Source organism: Pleurodeles waltl, chromosome 9 (genome assembly GCF_031143425.1).
Source record: "Pleurodeles waltl isolate 20211129_DDA chromosome 9, aPleWal1.hap1.20221129, whole genome shotgun sequence".
NCBI classification, from domain to species: Eukaryota; Metazoa; Chordata; class Amphibia; order Caudata; family Salamandridae; genus Pleurodeles; species Pleurodeles waltl.
In genome coordinates, this window is record NC_090448.1 from 310,762,730 (window position 1) to 310,786,279 (window position 23,550).

The 23,550-nt window shown below is 45.1% G+C and overlaps 1 protein-coding gene across 2 annotated transcripts in view; it reads left to right on the top strand.

Annotated features, from left to right (window-relative positions):
* Positions 1 to 23,550, top strand: part of RASSF1 (Ras association domain family member 1) — a 199,469-nt gene that overhangs the window by 150,949 nt on the left and 24,970 nt on the right. The window contains exon 1 of one of the 2 annotated variants that reach the window (XM_069206803.1): positions 12,522 to 13,289. The exons of the other annotated variant lie outside the window; for it this stretch is intronic. Coding sequence (XP_069062904.1) covers positions 13,134 to 13,289 — 156 coding nt within the window. The 5' untranslated portion in view covers positions 12,522 to 13,133. Of the gene's footprint in view, positions 1 to 12,521; positions 13,290 to 23,550 lie in introns of those variants that run through there. 2 annotated transcript variants of the gene reach the window in all.

The following is a 23,550-nucleotide window of genomic DNA, read 5'->3' on the forward strand; positions in this document are numbered from 1 at the left end:
GCGCATAGGAGCGCCGGGGGCCCCATGCTCCACTTCTAGGCACGAGGAGTGCCTCTGCTCCAGGAACTCAGGCACTTTTAGTAATATAATGGTTTAATGAGCCAACTATAGACCTAGGAGAACTTATATGTCCTACCTGCTTTCCTGCCCCTACATATGTATGCTTATGTTCCTTTTATGGGCATAGCTAGCTGATATGTATTTTTATGACTTGTGACATGTTCTCTAATGTTCCTTTCATGGGTATTTAGGAGTTATTTATGACAAGTGCATAGAAGTCATACTGTAATTCCTGACTACTGCTTATGTTGCAGAATCCTGAGTACTTACGTGTTCTAATGTGACAACTGCATATTCTTGCAGAGTATTAGTAACTTGTGTAATGTTCTGACAACTGCTACGGTAGCAGGGTATTATTCACGTGTAATGTTGGTCTAATTATGTTTTGTGCAATACAGATTATTTTTACATAGCTCAGTGTTGTGTTTACTTTGTGGTGTACATTTTGCGTCACTTGTGTTGTGCAAACGCTTTACACATTGCCTCTGGGATAGGCCTGACTGCTCGTGACAAGCTACCCGGGGTGGGGGGGGGGGGGGGTTATCTTGGATGTGTAACTCCCTTGCCCTGACCAGAGTGGGTAGGTTCTGCCTGGCTGAGGTGCATACCCTAGCCAACCAGAAACCCCATTTCTAACAGAACTATTATGAGAAACAACCAGAGTAGTCTTAGTCACGCTTCATTTCCATGCAGATTCTCCCCTTGGAGTGGCTCATACATGGTATTTTGGGTTTGAAGGTTGAAAACCTAACACTGTAACAATGCCACCTCCTGCCAGACCCACCTCAAACTGGCCTAAAACCAATAAATTAACTTTCTTCTGCCACAATCACATTTCAACACTCGTGTTTTAGAGTGACTCGAAATGGTATCAAGTGGAAACGAGATGTCTATTACTACTGAAGCCAAAACAAGGCCATTGTCAGTAAAGCCTGGGAATTGTTTACTGCGTTTGGCAACGAGGAGCTAGCTGAAAAAGCATATGTGTTTTTCCAAGAGTCAATTTGAGTCATTTTGGACAATAAGGATATGATGGTATTCCCAGAGACAGCAAGACTTCATGAACCTCCAGCAAATGTCATATTGTTGGATTTAATTCTCTGGACTAAAGTCCGGGAACAGAACAATACTTTATACATAGCACTGCAAGTAAGACGTAAGTTGTTTGTTTATTTTTTTTTCACACCACTATATCTCGCCAGTCAGGAGTGACCAACACCACAATGCTTGCCCCACCATGCATTGAGGACTCAGAGTTGGATTTTCTGGAGGGAACCTGTAAGCCCTTTTCACCAGTGCTGGACCTACTTGCTCCCTAGGGGTAATGTTTTTTAAACAAATAGGGCTTGAGTCACCACAGTTTATCCACAATGTGGAACCAAAAACACTTATCTGCGATATGCTCCTCACGTTTTCTAGAGCCTCGCTCTTAGTGTTTGAATGTAACAGAGCTCCAGGTAGATTCTGGTGAATAGCTGACAGGTTTGGCGCCACTGTCTCTACAGCAGAGATGCAGCACTCCAGGTATAATCCCTGATCCGCCACCTTTGCCATCATGGTCTCCACAGCAGCTATTTTTTTTTTTCTAGGTGTAACTCGATTTTTCCAACATGCCACGTTTTTTTACAATCAACTCTACCCCTACTGTATCTCCTTATGTTTTTTCTGATGCCCATGCTGTCCCATCTCCAACCTCCTTGTCCATTGCACCATGGTTTCATCTGGTTTAGGGCTGTAAGAATACACCATTCTCCTTTTTCTATATCATTGCTCACCTTTTGCTACCAATATCTCAGAGACCATCAGATCCCTGTGGCAGCACCGGCTGCACCACACAGGAGTCCACCAAGGATGAAAGAATCTTTGCATTCCCATAAAGGGTCCACTTGGCCAGCAAAGATGACTGGCCACCGGAGTTCACAAAGGAGCAGCCTTTGTGGGCACCCTTGGCTCCATCTCCTCTTCATGGTATTTTAAAGAGTAAACCACTCAACCACTAGTGGGGAGATCTAACCAATCATAATAATAATAATCTCAGGCATCCCAGTCCCAGCTTTTCCAGCATAATAATGCACTTCCTTAAACGGTCACCTGTGTTATGTCAAAAAGTCACTCCAAAGTACCATTGTTAGAAATGGGGTTTTTGGTTGGCAGTCAGGTTGCCCTCTGTCCAAGCAAGAACCCTCACTCTAGTCAGGGTAAGTCACACACAATCCAAAATCAGCCTGTGCCCACCCTCTGGTAGCTTGGCACGAGCAGTCAGGCTTAACTTAGAAGGCAATGTGTAAAGCATTTGTGCAATAAATCATACAATACCATAATATAACACCACAAAACTACACCACACAGTGTTTAGAAAAATATATAATATTTATCTGGGTATTTGCAGGTCAAAACGATCAAAGATGCAATATGAATTTGTAAAGATATCACTGAAAAGTGATATAAAGTGTCTTAAGTCTTTAAAAAGCAAACAAAGTCTCTTTCAAGCACAAAGTACCTGGTTTCTGGTGGAAAATCTCTGCAAAGGGCCGCAGAAGAAGAGATACGTGGAAAAATGGTGTGTGCGTCAATTTCTCCCCAGCACACACGGACTTGCATTGTTATTTTTCACGCGGGGAAGTCGTGCGTCGTTTTCCGGCATGCGGACAGTCTCTTTCTATGGGTCGCGGGGATTACCAGATGCCCCGGGTCTGTGCGTGGATTCTCCTGCTTGTTTTCCGGCTGCGCGTTGTTCTGCGGGGCTGTGCGTCGAAGTTTCGCTCTCACAGCAGGTGTTGCGTCGATTTCTCCTCTGGAAGTCGGGCTGCGTTGTCCTTGCGAGGCCGTGCGTCGAAGTTCCGGTCGTCCCGAAGGCGTTGCGTCGATCAGCGTTGGTGTGCGGCGTTTTTCTCGCCGCGGAACAAGCTGTGCGTCGAATATTTCAGCGCACGAAGCGTCCAAGGGAAAAAGAGAAGTCTTTTAGGTCCTGAGACTTCAGGTAACAGTAGGCAAGCTCTATCCAAGCCCTTGGAGAGCACTTTTACAGCCAGACAAGAGTTCAGCAAGGCAGCAGGCCAACAGAAAGGCAGCAGTCCTTTGTAGAAAAGCAGACAGGTGAGTCCTTTGAGCAGCCAGGCAGTTCTTCTTGGCAGGATGTAGTTTCTGGTTCAGGTTTCTTCTCCAGCAAGTGTCTGATGAGGTAGGGCAGAGGCCCTGTTTTATAGTAAGTTGTGCCTTTGAAGTGGGGGTGACTTCAAAGAGTGTCTAAGAAATGCACCAGGCCCCCTTTCAGTTCAATCCTGTCTGCCAGAGTCCCAATAAGGGGTGTGGCAGTCCTTTCTGTGAGGGCAGGCCCTCCACCCTCCCAGCCCAGGAAGACCCATCATATGTATGCAAGTGAGGCTGAGTACCCTGTGTTTGGGGTGTGTCTGAGTGAATGCACAAGGAGCTGTCAACTAAACCTAGCCAGACGTGGATTGAAGGGCACAGAAAGATTTAAGTGCAAAGAAATGCTCACTTTCTAAAAGTGGCATTTCTAGAATAGTAATATTAAATCCGACTTCACCAGTCAGCAGGACTTTATATTACCATTCTGGCCATACTAAATATGACCTTCCTGCTCCTTTCAGATAAGCAGCTGCCACTTCAACAGTGTATGAGGGCAGCCCCAATGTTAGCCTATGAAGGGAGCAGGCCTCACAGTAGTGTAAAAACGGATTTAGGAGTTTTACACTACCAGGACATATAACTACACAGGTACATGTCCTGCCTTTTACCCACACAGCACCCTGCTCTAGGGGTTACCTACGGCACACATTAGGGGGGACTTATATGTAGAAAAAGGGGAGTTGTAGGCTTGGCAAGTACTTTTAAATGCCAAGTCGAAGTGGCAGTGAAACTGCACACACAGGCCTTGCAATGGCAGGCCTGAGACAAGGTTAAGGGGCTACTGAAGTGGGTGGCACAACTAGTGCTGCAGGTTCACTAGTAGCATTTAATCTACAGGCCCTAGGCACATATAGTGCACTCTACTAGGGACTTATAAGCAAATTAAATAGCCAATCATGGATAAACCAATCCATAGTACAATTTACACAGAGAGCATATGCACCTTAGCACTGGTTAGCAGTGGTAAAGTGCCCAGAGGTCAAAAGCCAACAACAACAGGTCAGAAAAAATAGGAGGAAGGAGGCAAAAAGTTTGGGGATGACCCTGTCAAAAAGCAAGGTCCAACAACCATGTATCAAAAATAGTGAATTCTTCTCTCAAGCGTGCTGACCTTCATGTGCCTTCCACATCCATCCTGGTCTTCTGAGCCCCGTCAACCTTCAAAATAAATCTCCTTTCAGTAAATAGGTGTGCTATGCCTCCTGCAAGAGAGGGTTCTACTGAGTCGCTCTAATTTAATTTCTAGAAGGCAACCTGTGCTTGAGATTCTTTTCAGGATATTCCACCTGACAAGACACAGGACTTTTCCATGCCATTCTATGCACTCAGTGGCCAGTACTTTAAAACGGCAATGGGAAAGTAGGGTAATCAGAAGCTGTCACATGAGGGTGACCCCAATCAGAAATGTGTGCATCATTTGACTTCACTGTGCTTAAACGTGCACATAGCATATTATAAATCTCTTAAATGCTACAAAAGAATTTGTAAACAGGAGTCCGTGTTGCCTAGATAGTGTGAATTTCGTTTTGTTTTCCAAGCACAATAGATACCACATTATATTTTATATCGTAAGAGATATATCCTGCAGCTGAGGCTGTCAGGAGAATATGCAGGACAGAATTAAAAGTTTAGAAGTGGGTGGCAGAACTTGATCTTTGGGACCACTTTCCATATCTATAACCAAGGACTTTGTACAGGGCACCTGCATAGACTGTTGTTTTACCAGAGTTATAGGACAATTTGGAAAACAAATGCCAATTCTTGAAAACAGAGCACATGCAGGTGCCCCTCGTTTGCAGGCAGCAGCACATCAGATGTCAAAGTATAATTAGGAAACACGAGAAAAAGATGGATTCCCTTACACTGTGTATAAGTGCAATGTTTCATGATATAGGTATGCCGACATGCTAATATGTAGGCAAGTGGAAGCCTTGTGCAGTGTCTGGACTGCTCAAGTAGTGTGAACTGAAGCTGGTGTTCATGGCAAAACCAACTTCCAGGTTGATAGAGTGTCTTATGTAGCTGTGTCTCAGTTGTGTGCCATTGAGGGTGGTGTTCTTTTCAGGAGCTGTTTCTAGCGATCAGAGAGTGAAGTAATGTGTACGAGTCAAGTCCACCTCATGGCGATGTTCATACCCTATGCTGCTTCAGATGGTTAGCATGTGATAGTGATTGACTACATGGCTGACTATTATGTGGATCATGGTGGGGTTCACAGTTTATGTTTGGAGACTTATGTATGATATTTCCGATATGTGATTGCTTGCTTTTGTACACCATTCACAAGCACCAGTTTTCTACTTTGGTAGTAGTTGGAGTTTATTATTTTTAGTAAGTGAACGAATATCTCTAAGTGTTTTCTAAGCATGGGGGATGATGTCGCCGTCTGAGGCTATTCTTGAGTTTCTATGCATGTGTCTAAAAGTTTGAATGTGTGGCACCTTGGATTGGATAATGTGCTCAAGTGCATTATCCACTGTATTTCTTTATTATGATTAAAAGAAGGGAGTAGTGTCAAGAGGATCTGATGCTGGTTTATTGGCATGTGGCCTCAGTGCAGGTTTTTCTTGGATGATTTTGTGGAGAGTTTTTTGTGTGATACTCCTTTAAAGCAAAGAGCAGAGCGGGGAGGAAACCCAACACTCCTGGTGGTCCACTGCATGTATCTACTTTGTGTTCATGCAGCAATATAGCTTGGCCAGTAAGATTGGGGACGTAAGCTCCATATTTCCAAAAAATCACGATGGCATATCTTGATAAAATACATTATGAGAAGCAGGACAAGTGGGGAGCTTAAGAGGCAGTGGAAAGAGTGAGGAGTGCAGATTAATAGGTGTATTTAAAACACAATAGTTTTCAAACTAACTAGGTTTTAAGGCAGAGACGAGAGAGAGGGAGAGAGACGGAATGTGTGCGTCTGTGTGTGTTTTTATCAGTGTGGGCCTGTAAAAATCCAGGGTGAAATCCGACAGACACCTCATCAGACCCGACTGAAAGCATGTGTACCCAACCATTTCCTACAGAATACAATTTTAGAAGGAGTGTAACACCACAAACCCCTACCTCAAAAGTTATGATCTTGTGTTGAAGAGTAATTGGACTCAATATGTTCCTAGGAATATAGCCTATCCCCCAGGCATGTTCTCGGTGTGCTATCTTCAGTGTAGGAAATGACATCCGAGAGGGAAGCCCTGGACTGGAAACATGGTTTCTAAGTGACATTGAGCAATTTCACCACTTTAACAATACTGCACACTATATTAGACTCTTCTAAACAGAAAAACATCATAATTGTGTGCAACTAAATACAGTTTGTGCCTTTTTCTTGAAATATCAAAGTAGGAATAATTGCTATCATTGGGTGTGATTGTAAAAAAGGAATGTGTGCTCCTTGCCTCTGGGCAGAGAAGTGCAAAAGAAAAATGTGAAGTGGAAAGAACAGGATAAAGAGAAATTATTAGAAATTGGGCCAAGAAAAGAAAAAAATAGAATTACACAGTAAAATGTGTTGTGGACTAAGGAAACTGAGTACAAGGAGAGGGGTAAGAGAAAGAGAAGAGAAACAATTAAACACAAAAAAGATTTGATATACAAAAAAAGGCTAAGAAATGATAGGGTAATAACAAGCATTGGAAAAGCCAATAGGTCTCATCTTTATAATGAATGTCGGGCTACTGTCTTTGCCAATGCTTGTTTATACACCATTGTTTTAAAAAAGTAAAAGAAAAAAAAATTAATCGATACAAAAGACCAAAGCACACGTAAATGATAAGCATTAAGTCAGTACAATGAAATCTAAAAAAGACATAATCATAACAAAGGTGAATATAGAATTAAGATATCACTGAAGTCTTCAGGATGGGCTGTAAGATACATCACGTGCTTGCCTGAAGCACCCTGCCGCGTATAGGTGGCATACCGCTCACCATTCATTCATGATGGAATGATTTAATCAAGCTAGCTGCTGTCTTCTATCTGATATACGAGATGTATTCTTTGTTCATGAGATTTTGACATTATGATGTCAATTGATATATTTATTAAGCCCTGAGGAAGTCACAGGGAGTATTCCCTCCCAAGACGAAACACGTGTTAGCTGTTTTTGGTTTCACACATTAAAGATGGACATCCCATCCTGAAGACTTCAGTGATATCTTAATTCTATATTCACCTTTGTTATGATTATGTCTTTTTTAGATTTCATTGTACTGACTTAATGCTTATGATTTACGTGTGCCTTGGTCTTTTGTATCGATTTGCTAGTGTCTTGGTTGACACGGTTTATGGGGGGAAAGGGGAGATCCTCCTAGACCTGGAGCACCGTAACTTGAATAGGGTCATTTCTTATACTTAAGTGGGGGACCTCGTGAGCGCTTTGCTGCCCTGGTAATTTCTTCCCCATATAATTTTTTTTTTAAATGAATACGGGGGGAAAGCAAACACATATTTTGGGGGTATCTTAAAACTGTCCATGAAATTCAATCATTATAAATGGCATGGTTTATTTTTAAAATATTTTTCATGCAAGAAACTGTACAGAATCAAACATTTTCTAGCATCTGCAACAAGAATTTTCAATTCTTTTAGGGACACGGAGGTGAAAATTATGCTTTCTGTTTCGTTACTGTCAACACACAGCAGCCAATAAAAAAACAACACTACATTTCCCCAGAACCCAACAGCCTAGATATGACCTCCAATCAGGGCCCACCATCGACAATACAGCTCTTAATAACCATAGTCTGTCCTCTTTCTTTGCTCATTCCAGTCCAAGGATAACACATGAATTGAAGCAATTCTATTGAACAAAGTAGTCGTCAGAATCATTCATTGGTCTCTTCTTGACGAATGTTAACGAATCAGCACAACCGGTTCAACTTAGAACCGACTCTTCGTAATTTCGTAATTCAGGAAGAATTCCCCTGAGATTCCTTTAAGTATTTTTCTTATCTGCAAAAGAAATTAATGATGTAACATCCCAAAACTAGAACATAATGCATATTGTTATATCAGGGGGAAAAAACATTTAGCAAAACACAATATGATACTGACAGGAAATGTTACCCATGCCTCGGGCGGGATAATCCTCGCCTCCGTGTCCTTAATAGAATTGAAATTTCTTGTTGCAAATGCTAGGAAAATTTTGATTCTATGTCAGGACCAGAGGCTTCAGATTATGCTAGTTTAAAGTTGAGCGATAACCCCAGAAGCAACATCCACAATAGGTTTGTGATAAAACAATTTAAAAGTAGAATCTGATGACCAGTCTGCTGCTGTCATAATATCTTCTAACTTTGACCCTGAATTAAATGCTTTCGAAGCCGTAAGCTCCCGATACTCGATGGGCTCCAAAAATGTAAATATATATCCCCACTTCTTGCAATATCCACCTGACCAATCTTGTTAGAGTCGCTGAAGAAACAGGACCAAAGGTTTTTGCAATGAAATCAACTATTGACCAGAATGATCTCTATGAAATTCACAAGTAACATCCTTGCACACTTATAAGCAAATTATTACACACAAAATTGGAATTGTCTCTAAAACTCATAAATCTCTGTTCAGTAACAGTGGAATATATTCTGGGCAAGGTGAATGTAGTCGCAGAATGGAACTCTCTGTATCACCGGGATGCCAGTGAGTGGCCACACTGATAGTGCCTACCACCATGGTTTTCGTGGCGGTACGCTTGCCACAAAAACCATGGCGGTAGGCGGAGTCATAATCCCATAAGACCGAAGTCTCCAGCCCAGTGGCCGTTACCACCCTGGTGGACGGAGTGGTACATTGGCGGTTTGTCTTGAGCCAAACTGCCAATGTCATAATTTGGGAAAAGGTACCACCAGCCTGTTGGCAGTTCCTTTCCCCAAATTACCACCAGGGTCGTTATGATGGCCTTTGTCATGACTGGGGACAGTGTCTTCACTGCAAATGAACCAGCCATAAGTTCTAGACAATTAATGTGCAGTTGAAGTTCCTCCGGTGACCACCATGCCCCAACCTCCTTCTCCAGCTGTCCACATCTCGCTCCCCAGTCCCATCTGCTGGCATCTGTCTCTATGACTATTTCCGGAACTGAGGCGAATATTGCCTTGCCACTCTAGGCATCCATATGAGTCAATCACCATTGAAGTTCTGTTTGGGCTTCCTGTGACAAAACATTCAGTTCAGAGTAAGTTAGAACTCTGCAGAGATGTAGAATCTTCAACCTCTGTAGAGCCCGATAATGTACCGGACCTAGAAATTTGGCCTGAATGCTCGATGCTAGTAGGCCTACCAATCGGGCAAGTACCCTCAAGGAAATCGAAGCAGCAGACAAAGCTTTGCTCAATTCCTTCTTGATAGCTAATCTCTTGGTCAAAGTGAGTTTGAGTTGGGCCAAAATGGAATCTATCCTGAACCCCAGAAAGTCTATACTATGGGACAGTTTCAACTGGGATTTTTCTGTGTTGTTAGTGAAACACAGATCCTGAAGAAGCTGAATCATCCAGGAAAGATGGGGAAGAACAAGACATTTTTCCTATGCCATGATGAGGATATTGTTGAGATAAACTATCAGACGCACTCCTTTCTCCCAGAGCCACAGCATTATTGGACGCATAATCTTGGTGAAATACCATTGGGCGGGGGATTGCTTGAATAGATGGGATGAGAACTTGCAACACTTATCTCGCCAAAAGAGTTGAAGAAACCGGCGTTGAAGAGCAAAAATAGGAATGATCAGATAAGTGTCTTTGAGGTTCAAATGCACCATCCAGTCTCCTTCTAGTAATAGGTCTCAGAGGAGTTGAATGCTCTCCATTTTGAAATGCCGGTAAACAATCCAAGAGATGAATTGTCAAAGATTGAGCACCAGTCGAGAGCCCCCTCCCTTCTTTTGAACCAGAAAGATCGTACTCATAAACCCTCTGGGATGGGGTTGAGTAGGGACAATGTCCCCTTTTCGAAGAAGGGCCTCTGCCTCTTGATCTATAAAAACACTCTCTTTATGAGAAAAACTGAGAGGAGGTGGAATCAACGTTTGGCAGGGAGTCGAATAAAATTCCAGATGATAACCTGTTATCGTATCTAGGACCCACGCATCTTGCGTAATCAATAACCAGTTTTATGCAAACATTCTCACTTTGCCCCCCAGTATAACATCCCCAGAAGGAATAATTGTTAAATGCTTGAGAGGAACTCTGGTTGTATTGTTCTCCTTGGTGAGGCCCTCTGGGATTATGGCCTCTATAATCTCGGCCTTGTGATGGGTAGAAGTTGGAGTTGCTTTGATAGCCTGAGTACCCTCTGCCTCTGTGGTATGGTCGAGAGGTCTGGGGGTTCAAACAACCTGATGCTCGACCTCTGAAGCTCCTAGCCCTGTGAAAAGGCCACTGTTAAAAACGTTCTTGATTGAAGTATGTGCCTTATCCAAAGCTGAAAAGGTGGCCACATATTTGGCTTGGTCCTTTACGAACTTGTTGCAAACAACAGCCCATTAGCTGCTGGACCCGCATCTGAGGGAGCCAATTCTGCCAGTTTGGGATCAATGAGTAACAGAAGTGATTTTCGTCACTCTGTAAAATAAACACAATTGGCATTTTCTAAAAGACACATTGTTCTTTGGGCCCATTCCAACAGGACATCAGGATCGATTGATCCTTGTGCATCTTTGGCTTGTACTGCTAGATCTAGGATCTTGTGTGGGGGCCTGAAATGTCTAGTAACTTGTCCTGGCATCCACGCCAGGCTCTATCAGTGCCTTTTTTAGGATCCTTGGTGTACTTCGTGCAGAAGGTCACCATGAGAGGGTCTAACTGCAGGGTCTCCACTACTTTGCCTGACACCGCAGGGCGAGGGCATTCAGACTGCAACGCGTTGCAAATGTCTTTCTCAAAACTCTTTCTAAGGTGTGACTGAACATACACTGCCACTTCTTGACGTGGGGTATATTCTGTGGACTTGGGGTGCAGAATATTATCTGGGTCAAATTGTAGATTCTTACTAGTAGGAGGAGTTGATGACTTTTCAGTGTGGAGTGTCTCGCACTTGCGTTTGCCCGTTTGTTTCTCCGAAGCAGAGTTTATCAGAAGAAGAGGATTCATCTGACGTATTACGAGATGCCTGTAAGGAAGAAGCGGCTTTGGGGCTCTGAAAGGAACCATAACCATGATCATTCAGGATTGATTCAATGGTCTGTTCAAAGGGGTCAGATTTTGACCGGCCAGGCTCACTTATATTGACCTCTACTGCGGCTAGGGACAAATGCCAAAGCACCTAAAGCCAAAGTTAAATATAGGTTGACCAAAAGGGTGCAGGGCTTTAACTAGGGCCTTATTTATTGAGTCTTGAACAAGGAAGTCAAAAGCTTCCACTGGGCGCTTTTCCATATGCTGATCATATTGTCCAGCAGCATATACCACATATTGCTCATTGTCTGTGAATTGTTGGGCCATTTCATTAAAAATGCAATATTTTCTTGTAGTTAGCAGAGGTCTATGGGGGAAACACCCAGGTGCTAAGAGGGCAATAAACAAGCCCTTGTCGGTATTTATTTCACTGAATCTGGAGGAGGGAGCTCCAAAATCCCCTAATCCCCTAGAGCAAGGCTGCTGAAGAATTATTGCAGCCCCTTCGGAGCACAAGGAATTCCCTTGGCTATGCTCCACGTAAACGCAAAAAACAAGAAGAGGAAATAATGCCACAGAATAAGAAGCAAGCAAATGAGAGTGATATGAAATCTATCTAACAGCAAGGAACGCACTTAGTGAAAGCCCACTAAAAGTTTTGGTACTTTCCATAACTGAGTTTCAACAACTGACAGCTGACTGTAGCAGAGACCTAAAAAAGAATACAATAGTTAAAAAGGAGCATGTCGAGCATGATGTGAATACATTCAGAAAGGAAGAAAGTGTGTAAATACAAAATATTCTTAAAATGAAAAGGCAACCATGAAGGCTCTGAGACGGAAATAATGTAAGCGAGGGAAAGGTTAAAAAAAATGTGGATTTAAATGAATGAGTGTAAATGTATGGAAAGGATGAACATAAACTAAAAGAAAGGCGATCAAAGTCAGAGTAGACACCGCGGGTTCCTTAGAGCCTCGCCTCGAAGGGTTAATCGTCCTCAGGGCCCAGCGGCAGCTGTAGATCTGGCTCAAGGATGAATCACTGCCCGCTGGGAGGATGCTGTTCGGGGGAGAGGAAGAGGGCGGGCACAGCTCTAAGGATGAAGTCATCCAGCCGGGGATCCCGCCTCTTCCTTCCTCTCCTTTTGGCCAATCAGGGCCCGGGCCGGCCGGCTGTGTACCTTCCAACCAGCCAACGGCCGGCGGGGAGGCGCGCCGGACTTCAGCTACAGGAGAGCCGGTCCTGGGGAGTGGGTAGTAACGCGGGGAGCAGGGTGCGGTGCGGGCGGACAGACTGCTGAGGGAAGGCCAGGCGGCGCAGACTCTAGTGCTGGGGAGCGTTGAAAGGGATACGGGGTGCGCAGGGGCTGCGGAGGTGGTGTGCGCGTGGCAGGTCTGAAGGGGACTAGTGTACCAGGGCGAGAGTGCGGATTGAGGCGGAGTGACGAGGCGGGAGAGGGAGCGAGGGCGCGGGGCATTCCGAGGAGCACCAGTCCCCAGCCGCTTCTCCGGCGGGCTTCTGGCCTTATTTGGTGCGTTTCGGTTTTAGTTACGTAGGCACGGCGAGAGTGCGTGGAAGCTAGTGTAGCGCACAGCGCAGGTTTCGATTCCTCGAGGCGCTACGTAGCTTTGCTATATCGCGTCAGAGCTGCGAAGCCCACACCGGCGGACTGAGGGTCTGGAGCTGCGAGGTGTCTCCCGAGTTAGGTGCTGTGGGCGGGTACGCAGGGCCCCTGCCTAGCGCTTAAAGCCCCGGTGTGGTGATAGGAGCTAGCCCCGCTCTAGTGTAGGAACAGAGGGGTGTTAGGAAAAAGGAATGGGGGAGTGCGAAGCAGGCGCGACGCCGTCCTTCGAGATGACCTGGAGCAGCACCACCAGCAGCGGCTACTGCAGCCAGGAGGACTCGGACTCGGAGCTGGAACAGTATTTCACTGCCAGGACCTCGTTCATACGGAGGCCGCGCAAGGACAAGGTGAGGCTCGGAGTGCGGAGGACTGATACTCCAGGGGAGAGCCGGTGTGGACTGGAGGGATGAACGGAGAAGCAAACTGAGATAACCTTAGTAACTCACGGGGTGGGAGATCAAGTAAGGGTGGAGTTCAGATGTGAGGGCTTGGGGGCTGAGGGGGTCACAGAGACACTCAAAGGCTTGAATTGGATACGAATGGTGAGATGTGCCAGACAAGGAGGAGTGAACTTACGGTTACATGTTAAGGGCGAAGAATACAGGGCAGGTGATAAGTGAACAACAGAAAAGTAAGTATATGTGAGAAATGGGCAACTATAATGGAAGATATTTAAGACCTGTTGAGAAAGGAGCGAAAGAAAAGAACATGATTGGCCATTAATGGGAATCTGGGACACAGCTAGGGTTGTCGCCATGCTACATGGACCCAGTGCTTTCTGAAAGAAAAAATAAACTTTAACAGGTATAGTAGCCCAATAGACTCAGTGGAAGCAGCCCGAGACTACTATAACTAAAATGTATTATGCTCTTAAATGAAAACTAAGAAATGGAAGCCACCTGTTCCGACAAGACAGTGCTTAGTGGCGAATGGGACATGGAAATCAAATGAGCCCAGAATGTTGTGAGTTGACTATATATGGCGAGATCAACTGACAGGACTGGCAAAAATGTGAGACACTGTGGACAGCGAGACAAGTGGGAAGCATAAAAGCCGTGGGACCATAAGTGTACTGTGATAGAGGGATGACACAAAAATATGTCACAGTCCCAAGATGGGCGTAGCGATGTAAGGTTTGGGGTTGTAATGAGTGATATTAAGCTTTGTAGGGACGGTGGTGAGGAGGACCACGATCTAAATGAAATGCGGGCCCCTTCTGTAGAACTGCGAAGAGGATGCTGGCACCTCCAGGCATCTGCAGACGATACTGAAAGATGTTATGACAAGATGGGATGAAAGAAATCCCAAGTGAGGCATATTTATGGAAAGAGTGAACATTTTCTTTAGGGGTTTAACCAGTGAGCAGTGGCATCCAGGGTCATTGGAACACAATGAGGAATGCTGGAAAGGCCGTTGTGCTAAAGACCAGAGAGAATATTATGAGGCTCAACGAATTGGAAGAAGGGGAAAGGGCAAGATGTAAAACTTGGGGCCTATTCAGGATTAGTTGCACTTCTAAAGGCATTGGAGGAAGATTAGGAAATTAGATAAGGCTAGGAAATCATGCCATGCTTCTCCCAGGGAAGTGGGCAGTACAGTTCAATCCAGTTTAGTTTAATATCATGGCGGATAGTAACAAAGGAAGTGGACGATGGTAAAGTAAGGATATTTAATTTCCTGTTTAAATTACCTATCTTTGAGCCGTTCAGATAACCATTTGAAAATGTGAGATCTTTTCAATTTCCAACTGAGTTTTGGGTGTGAGTATGATTTTAATATCAATGACTTTATTGTTGGTATTTCTGCTTGTTTACAGTAATGTAAGTGTGCATAAATGTATTACTTGTTTTTTGGATATATGTAATTGATTGGGTTCATTCAGTGTCTAATTGCGATTTAGAAGTTTCTTTCAATGACAGTGTGTTGCTTTTTTTTGCCAATGGCGAGGTGAAATTCCGGGCATCGTGGAGTTACGGATTCAATGTGACAAGGGTACATTTGGGATATTTAACACTATGTGATTAATAAACCCTAAGAAGGACTTAGACCTCTAAGCTTTCAGGGGTCACCATGCCCAGATAGTCTGCCTGTCTTCCATTCTTCGCTCTCACGCCTCTATCTGGAAGGGACGGATTGAAGTTTGTGATGCTAAGCGGTTTTTTTGGCGAGCACACTGTAGTGTATGGTAACTGTAAGGGTTTATTGGCCTTTTTTTCAGGGGGCGCTCTGCAGAAATCCTGGCGCAACAGGAGCAGAGTGAATCTTTTAGGCATCACAGAAGAGCATCTGCTGTTAGATTTTGTGTAGGGGCTCCTAACAAATCATCCTTCAAGGCAGTAGATGGCATAAGGGCTTCGCAAGATGAAATGCGATTGATACTGGAAAGCGGTTGGAAGTGATGTTTCACTGGTTCTGCTCAGGCAGCTCTTGTATCATCCACTCAGGGAATGCAGCTGTCTCACACAAGTTAACGCGTCGTTATTTTTAAACATTTTGTGGCAGATTAGTTTTCACAATTTATTGGTTTAAAAGTGCCTCCATTATTTTCTCATAGTGAAGGAGGGCACAAAGGTTCTTCATGGCCGGTGATTAGCTTGGTTCAGTAGAATACTGCTGGTTTCGGGGATGGAACAGTCTGGCTGATATTCATGGCGTCCACCTCGAGCATTCCACTGAACCCCAGGATTTAACATGCGGTAGATATGAATCCACATCTGACCGCGCCCCAGGGAGTTAACGTGACGGTTTTGTTACAGTAAAAACTAGAAGTGCGAGTGCCCTTTTGTGAGTTACACCAGTATGACGCATGTTCTGGGAAATCAGGGTTTATTAATGGATCAAAATGAGAATCATTAAATCACCGAGCACCACATGCTTGTAACTTTAGATAAAAGGGGGGGAGCTTCGGGAAGGAGAAACTCAAGGGTGGCGGATGTGAAATGGGCTGGAAGTTGAGACTAGTGGTAGTGTGACTAATGTATTTGAGGCAGAGAAATTGGGAAGTGGGTGGGGGTTTATAATTGAGCAATTCTACCCGAGATACGGTGCTGGGTAGATAAAACGACCTGGGGAGCAAGGGCAAAACCGGAAGCTGTAAATGTGACAGTATGGCGGGAAACCGAAAGAGAGAAAGGTGGTGCACAGCTGTCGAAACAAAAATAAATAAGGAACGACAGGCCTAGCTTTTAGGAAGGTCAATTAGACATGAATGAGGTTGACATTGTTGGGTAATTGGGGCGGGTGGAGTTAAGAGCTGTAGCCTGAGGTCCCCACGTCGGATGTGTGCATTGAGACCATCTAGTGTAATAAAAGCTCCTAATCAAAGTGTGTTTCTCGCCAAACTTGCTTCCACGTTTTCTCGCTTATGCCCACCTGTAGACAGTGGACGCTGTAGTCTCCACGTCTTAGTTTAGTTAAACTAAAAAAAAAAACTACCCACATCTTATTAAGAACAGCTAGAGGTGGGGCTAGCAGATTAAAGGCGAGCAGAGCGAAGGACTTGCTCTTGGAGCCTGCGCACGAGCCTTGAAAATGTTTTCTATGTAAATCATATAACGAGCACCATGCAAACTATAACTTCTCTTCAAAATTGAAAAAGTGCATCTCTTTAACACGTGGAAGCTTTTTCTGGTTTTACTTTTACACAAATTAGGCACTATATGGGTATCTATTTGTCTCCTTTGCATGAGGATGGACGAGGGCTGCATGCAGAACCACATGAAATGTAGGCTTGTTATGGGCTCAAAGTTACAGCAGGACCTTGAACTGAGCCAGGCTTCATGCTCGAGCTTTCTGTAGCTCGCCCACCTCTAATGCTTTCCTGGTCTTTTGGAATCCATAGAAAGAGTCCTTGTGAAGACATTGTGACAGGCTGAAGCACTCGCCTAACGGAATGAGAGCACCACGTGGTCGCCTTTGTCATGCTTTCTTAAAATGTGCTACTAGAGATTGAAGGCCGACCCAAGGGCCTGGCTTGGCTCTAAGGGCTTGTGCACAGCGCATCCTATGAAAATGCTTGGCATGTATATCATGTCACAAACATCATGTGAAAAAAATAACTTTTTTCCATTTTTTTTTTTTTTTAAGTCTCTCTAACATATGTAACCCTTTCACGTATATTACAGTACTACAATTGGAAGCATTTACTAAGCAGTTTTAATCACGAACTTAAACATCTGTCCCCCTCCCCCCATCCCACTACAATACCGTTAGCGAATTAAGAGGAAATACATTTGTGCATTCTGTAAACGGACTAGTCTTATTCTACATGGATCAACATGGGCGGTTTTCATACCACACACCTGAACTCGGGTATGTCAAGAAAAAGGTGTTGAAACATATTTCCCTGGGATGACACAATTTGGTCATAAGAGGAGGCTTGAATTTCTCTGTTTTTCTGTCACATTGTTCACTTTAGCCACTAGATCACGCTCCTTCATTTTTACAACTACTGTTACTGTATTTTTTTATTCTTGACACATGAGGTTAGAGCATGGGTGGCAGGCAAAAGGCACACCAAGCTCGGCTCGTTTTGGGCTCTTGGGACTAAGACGATCTCGAGCAGAGCCAGACATCTGGCTGGACCCTCCAGTGGCTTGCCGCCTTTATACACTGAAATCCACGTTTACCTAATGTGGTTGATTTCTATACGTTTGCCGTGGGCTTCTTAGAAGTGTTTCTTTGCAGCCTGCAGATAAAATTGCAATAATATAATTATAGGCCACGTACCAAAGCGAGGCCCTAATAGTCTGAGAGCCTACCACCGTACCAGGCCTACCTCTCAGCTAGATGGATGCTACACTACATGCCTAGGTAGTGTCTCCCTATACACGTCACTTTTTGTTTCTGAGAGCACAATTACTTCAGAAGGAAACGAGTTTCACATTATTTGGTTGTTTGACTAGTACGCAGTATCTCTGGCACCTCTTCAACCACCCCCAACTATAGAGCCACGAATTATTCTCTCGTCGCCATTCTTTAATTGGGCGATGAGCTGCTATTGTATTTTTGCTTGAACGCCTCGTTTGCCAACCTGGGTGACCACTGTGACGGGCGTGCATCTGACCACTGTGACGGGCGTGCACCTGACCACTGTGACGGGCGTGCACCTGACCACTGTGACGGGCGTGCACCTGACCACTGTGCCGGGCGTGCACCTGACCACTGTGCCGGGCGTGCACCTGACCACTGTGCCGGGCGTGCACCTGACCACTGTGCCGGGCGTGCACCTGACCACTGTGCCGGGCGTGCACCTGACCACTGTGCCGGGCGTGCACCTGACCACTGTGCCGGGCGTGCACCTGACCACTGTGCCGGGCGTGCACCTGACCACTGTGACGGGCGTGCACCTGACCACTGTGACGGGCGTGCACCTGACCACTGTGACGGGCGTGCACCTGACCACTGTGCCGGGCGTGCACCTGACCACTGTGCCGGGCGTGCACCTGACCACTGTGCCGGGCGTGCACCTGACCACTGTGCCGGGCGTGCACCTGACCACTGTGCCGGGCGTGCACCTGACCACTGTGCCGGGCGTGCACCTGACCACTGTGCCGGGCGTGCACCTGACCACTGTGCCGGGCGTGCACCTGACCACTGTGCCGGGCGTGCACCTGACCACTGTGCCGGGCGTGCACCTGACCACTGTGCCGGGCGTGCACCTGACCACTGTGCCGGGCGTGCACCTGACCACTGTGCCGGGCGTGCACCTGACCACTGTGCCGGGCGTGCATCTGACCACTGTGCCGGGCGTGCATCGTTGCTTTTAGGGCACGCCTGGCGCCATTGTATTTATCACTCGGTTTAGGTATTAATTTAGTGCCATTGTCCCAGCCCTGGGGGCGCTTGCTTGAGTCGCAGGAGGAATGCAGTAGGGCTAGGTGGCAGGAACCTGGGAAGATAATTTGTTTTTGTTTGATGCACCAGCTTGGGAAATAGTTTCCAGAAGTCGAAGCTAGCTTTGCTACTTCTACAACATTCACGGTGTTTATAGAAATACACGTTATTGTCTTCTGATAGTGGAAACAACTTTAAGTGTAAGAAAACGGTAGTATTGCTTAACCGGTCCCAGAAGCAGTGACCTGGCTCTGCACGGAAACGCGTTTCTTGTTCACGGTGGGAGAGACGGGGTAGGAACGCGGGGTAAACTCTGGTGCAAAAGCTTCTGATGAATAAAGGATGGCTTCAGACTGGGATGCGGAGTGCTTGGGGAGGAAACACTACCTCTGTTTTTAAAGAAACGTAAGGGAAGGTTGGGCATGGGGTAATTAGCTAATCGCACTAGACATGGGCAGCATATAATCCGTTTAATCGTCTCGCTTCCCTTTCCAGAAGGGAAGGATGTGCTCAGATTGGGAGTGTTAGTTTTATAATTGTTGGGCGTGAATGTAGATTATACATAGAGCCGTACATTACCTCGGAATATCTATTTATGTGGCTGAGGTTAGGACCTAGGTTACCCCAGGGGGTAGGGCTTCATTTGAATCTCTTATGACCGATGAGGTGTGCTTGGCAGGCTGGATAGGGGTTTCTAGTTGGTGCATATGATGTTTCTAGCAGATGCTTTGCTAGATAGTTTCTAACTGGTGCATAGGCAGGACCCAAACTAGGTCACATCAGAGAATTATTTCAAAAGTTTTGTGGACCTTGAATTTAATTCTCTGCTCCATTATTTCTAAGTTGCGGTGATATAGGGCCACAAGAAACTCCTTTTTGTCAGATGCGTTGCACTGTTTTCAGGGAACGGAAGTATGCGTGTGTTTGGGTGGGAGTAGGGGACAGCTGGGAAGGGTTCCAGTGTACGCCTTCATGATGACGCCATCCGTAGCACAGTCGCACGCAGATGAAAGCTGAGGAAATGGGGAAGGAGATCGGAGCGGATGTGGTGTTGCTGAGGCAGCGCGGTGCAGGATTCATTTCTGCCATGTGATTCACTCCTGCCGAAGGGGGTAGAAGTGCTGCTTTTACAAGCTCTGCAGCTCTCACTTCCGTTTAGGTAGACTTATTTATTTGGCAGAAACATCCTTTCAGCCTGTACAAGTGAACAACTTCAGTGTGTGTGGTAATCCGTTGTGGTTGTTATACGCCTAACGGTGTGTGAGAGAGATGTGGCCTGTGGATAATTTTATGTGGGAGGGTGAATGGAAAGACAGGCAATGGTTTACATATTTACACTTGTCATCTGAAAGTATGAGTGTGGGGGACACGGTGATGTCCTTTAGTCGAGCTGGTGAGATCCTTATTTTACATAATGTTTTTAAGGTTTTCTTGAAATTGGTTAGGTTGGTGACACCTGAGCTCTGGGGATAAGGTCAAATGAGAATGGGCAAATGTGGCATTGACTTAATTGATTTGGGTTAAAGTTGAGGGCTCACAAGGATCCATTTTCACGTGGGAGGTAAGGGTTTTAAAAAAAAAAACAAGTAAGGGAGTAGCCAGGCCATGAAGTCTTTGCTGACCAGAGCTGAAAGCCTAAAATGGACTTTGCTTCTAGAAGGTTGAGAAAAATGTAGACACTTTGGTGTGAAGGTGCTTCATTGCATAGCAAAGAGTCTTTGAGTTACGAAGTTGGTTGATGGTACAGAAGGCATAACAATTGTATCCATGAACAAACTGTTGCAGTAGACCCCAACAAACACTTGGAGCTTTATTTATTTTTTTGTTGCAAAAGTGAATGGCAAACTGTGACAGATTCTTTTTGTTACCAATACAATGTGGCTGTGGTGGAGCTAAGGGAGTCCGTCTTCATTTAGGAATTGAAGAGCATTTTGTTTTGTACCTGTAGTGAAGGAAGGGGAGGATTTCTGGCGAGAGAAAGAAAAGTGCAAGGGGCTAAGATTGTGAAGAAGCGAGTACGTGGCTGTCCAGTGAATGATTGGCTATTGGGATTGTAGTTGTGGGAAAGCTGTGACAATATGGTTTCCATTGTCTTACATGATAAGAGAGGCTGAAGGAGGAGATGGTAGCACCCAGAGTACATTATGAGATCAATTAGGAAGCAAGGATGGAGCCACCTTGGACTCCACCCACAAAAATATGGAGTGATCACAACACCCAGAGAATGACAATGAGTGGTTGGAGAGGTCACCTGCTTGAGCAGTCTGCAATGCCAAGGCAGGCGTAATAGAGTAATCACCATCTTGAATGCAGCAGATCGGTCAAAGAGGCTGTTTCTTGTTGCCATCACTACGAAGAAATCACGCTTCCAGTACTGTATTACTAGTGTCTGGGTCACGTGTGCCCAAATCCTGCTCTGTAGCAGGTTTATCTCACAGCAGGCCAGACATGCAGCAGTTTCTATGCCAAATAAGATATAGTGGGGTACACAGCATGCTGGGGTGATTGGACTCTCCCACCTTCCTTCTCCTTCAAACAAAATCTCCACAAGATAAAAACTAAATGGAACCTAATACGAATTGCACATTAGTCGTTTACACTGGCTCGACTGGTCCAGTGCATCTGTAGTTCTCTCTCTGCACCAGGGCGAAAGTGGAGAAGTGTGGCTCAGTGGAGAAGTGTGGCTCAATGGTTAGAGCGGCAGACCCTGAAGCAGAGATCTGGCTCAAGACCAGGGTTCAAGTCCCGCTTCGGCAGGTCTTGGGCTCAATTCCCCTTGACCAGATAATTCTCGCCTCGGTGCCTAATCTAATTCATGGGTCCCACTCTGCAACTCTGGGCAATAGCTTGCTTAATCTCCACAACGGCCCCAACAGCGCTTGGATGCCTGGCTTCACCCTGGGGGTGCTCAGGAGTGGGCGCCTCACAGGGAAAAGCCAGGAGGGGTTCCATAGCGGTATGAGTACAGCGCCTTGAGACCCTAACGGGTGAGTAGTGCGCTATACAAGTGCTAATTTAAATTTTTAAATTTTAAATTTTAAAGCAACCTTCCCTCCGATCAAAAACTGCATTACACCTGCCAAAAACTCCCCATAAAGCAATTTTTCCCAACGACTTCCAATCTTGGAGTTTATTATACTAAATATATCCACTCTGTCTCAATTATGTATTTATGGAGGAGACGGGCCTGTTTGATCCCCACGGGTGAAACAACCACCAAATGCACACTTACTATACAGAAACATTCGACACACACAAAATTATAGAAACGGGACAAATTAATTGAAGAAAAAATACTTGTACACTTTCATTCGGTAGTCGGCTGCTTAAAAATGATTCAACAATTATAGAAAAAAATGAGACCCACCTCTTCCCTTGCACACTTCTTATTTATTCCCTAGCCTGTTTTCCTATCCTCTTCCCCATCTCTTTTGTCCTAATTTTTCACAATAAATTGTATTCACTAGGCTGACAAGCCCAGCCTTGGGTATGCCTGCCTTTGTTAAGCATTTTTGTCAGGTTTGCTTTTCCAGATTGTACTAGAACCTCTTCCACCCCGTACACTTGTATTCCTACATTGCCCCTTCCCCACAATGGATCACAGTGATTAATTTTGTTAGATTTAACTAAAGACAGTGCACGCCTGGCTGTTGCAAGAACTTGTGTTCGCTCACAGTAGACTTATTCTGCCCATTATTGCTTAGCTTCATTGTTACCCTCTTTAGCTTGCTTTGAATTCCTTGGTGGATGTGTGCTTCACTTCCTCTTCTTTGGTCTTTCTGTCCAATGTAGCATGTATCCCATTATTTGTATCCTTCCACTGCTCTTTTTCAGGGACCATTTTTTATTTAAAATTACTAAGCACTCCACAAGAGTGTGTGGTTTCCTGGTGCGTCCCACCAGCATGCCTCCCCCTCCACTGCGCTCACTACCTATGTGGTTCCCACTTGTTTTTATACCACCCTGCATGTTTTTTTCACACCTGTGCTTCTCCCACATGTGTACGTTGTACACTCCAGTTTGTTCCCCAACTTCTGTTATGCTCTCTAGTGCATGTGCTCCCCCACATTCCTATCTCCATTTGCCCCCCATGTTCTTTCCCCACACTGTTTGTGTGGTTCCTCCCCCACCTCAATTTTTGGTTTGTGCGCCCCCCTCCTGTTGCTACCCCCTTTCTGTTGCTTTAGCTTACCTCCCCCCAATCTGTCAAAGTCAACAGGTCCCAAAGGCGAGACCTATTGGCTGTGCCTATTGTTGTTTTCTTTGTGTTGGGGTAGTTGGGGGAGTGTATGGAATTTATTTCTTCTACGTAGACACTTTATCTACCTTCATTTTTCTTTCCTGTCGTTTTCACGCCCTTTTTACTCTTTACTTGTAGGTCTAACCTAGCAACTGCTTCACTGCTTTCCCAGCCTCATGTTTAAATAAAACAAAAAATGAATGTATACATACAGGGGCTTTCGATTAACCCTCTAACTATTGGTCTGTTCAGCTGTCTCACATTTTGCTTCTGCCCACCAGAACATGGAACATGGGGCAGTAGACTGGCCCACTTCAACCATTGCAATTTTTGGAGCTTTTGTTTCACAGCATTGTTCGGATCACATATGTGCATTTGAGTAAAAATAAGAGAACTTCAATTACATGTCTCGTGTCAATAGTACACTTAGCTGGAGTGTTTTCCCCTCTGTTTTTCTAGTATGCATTGTGTGTTTTAACTGTGTCTTCTGATTACAGTAATTAAAAGCCAGTAGTGCATTTTCTTAGTGCGGG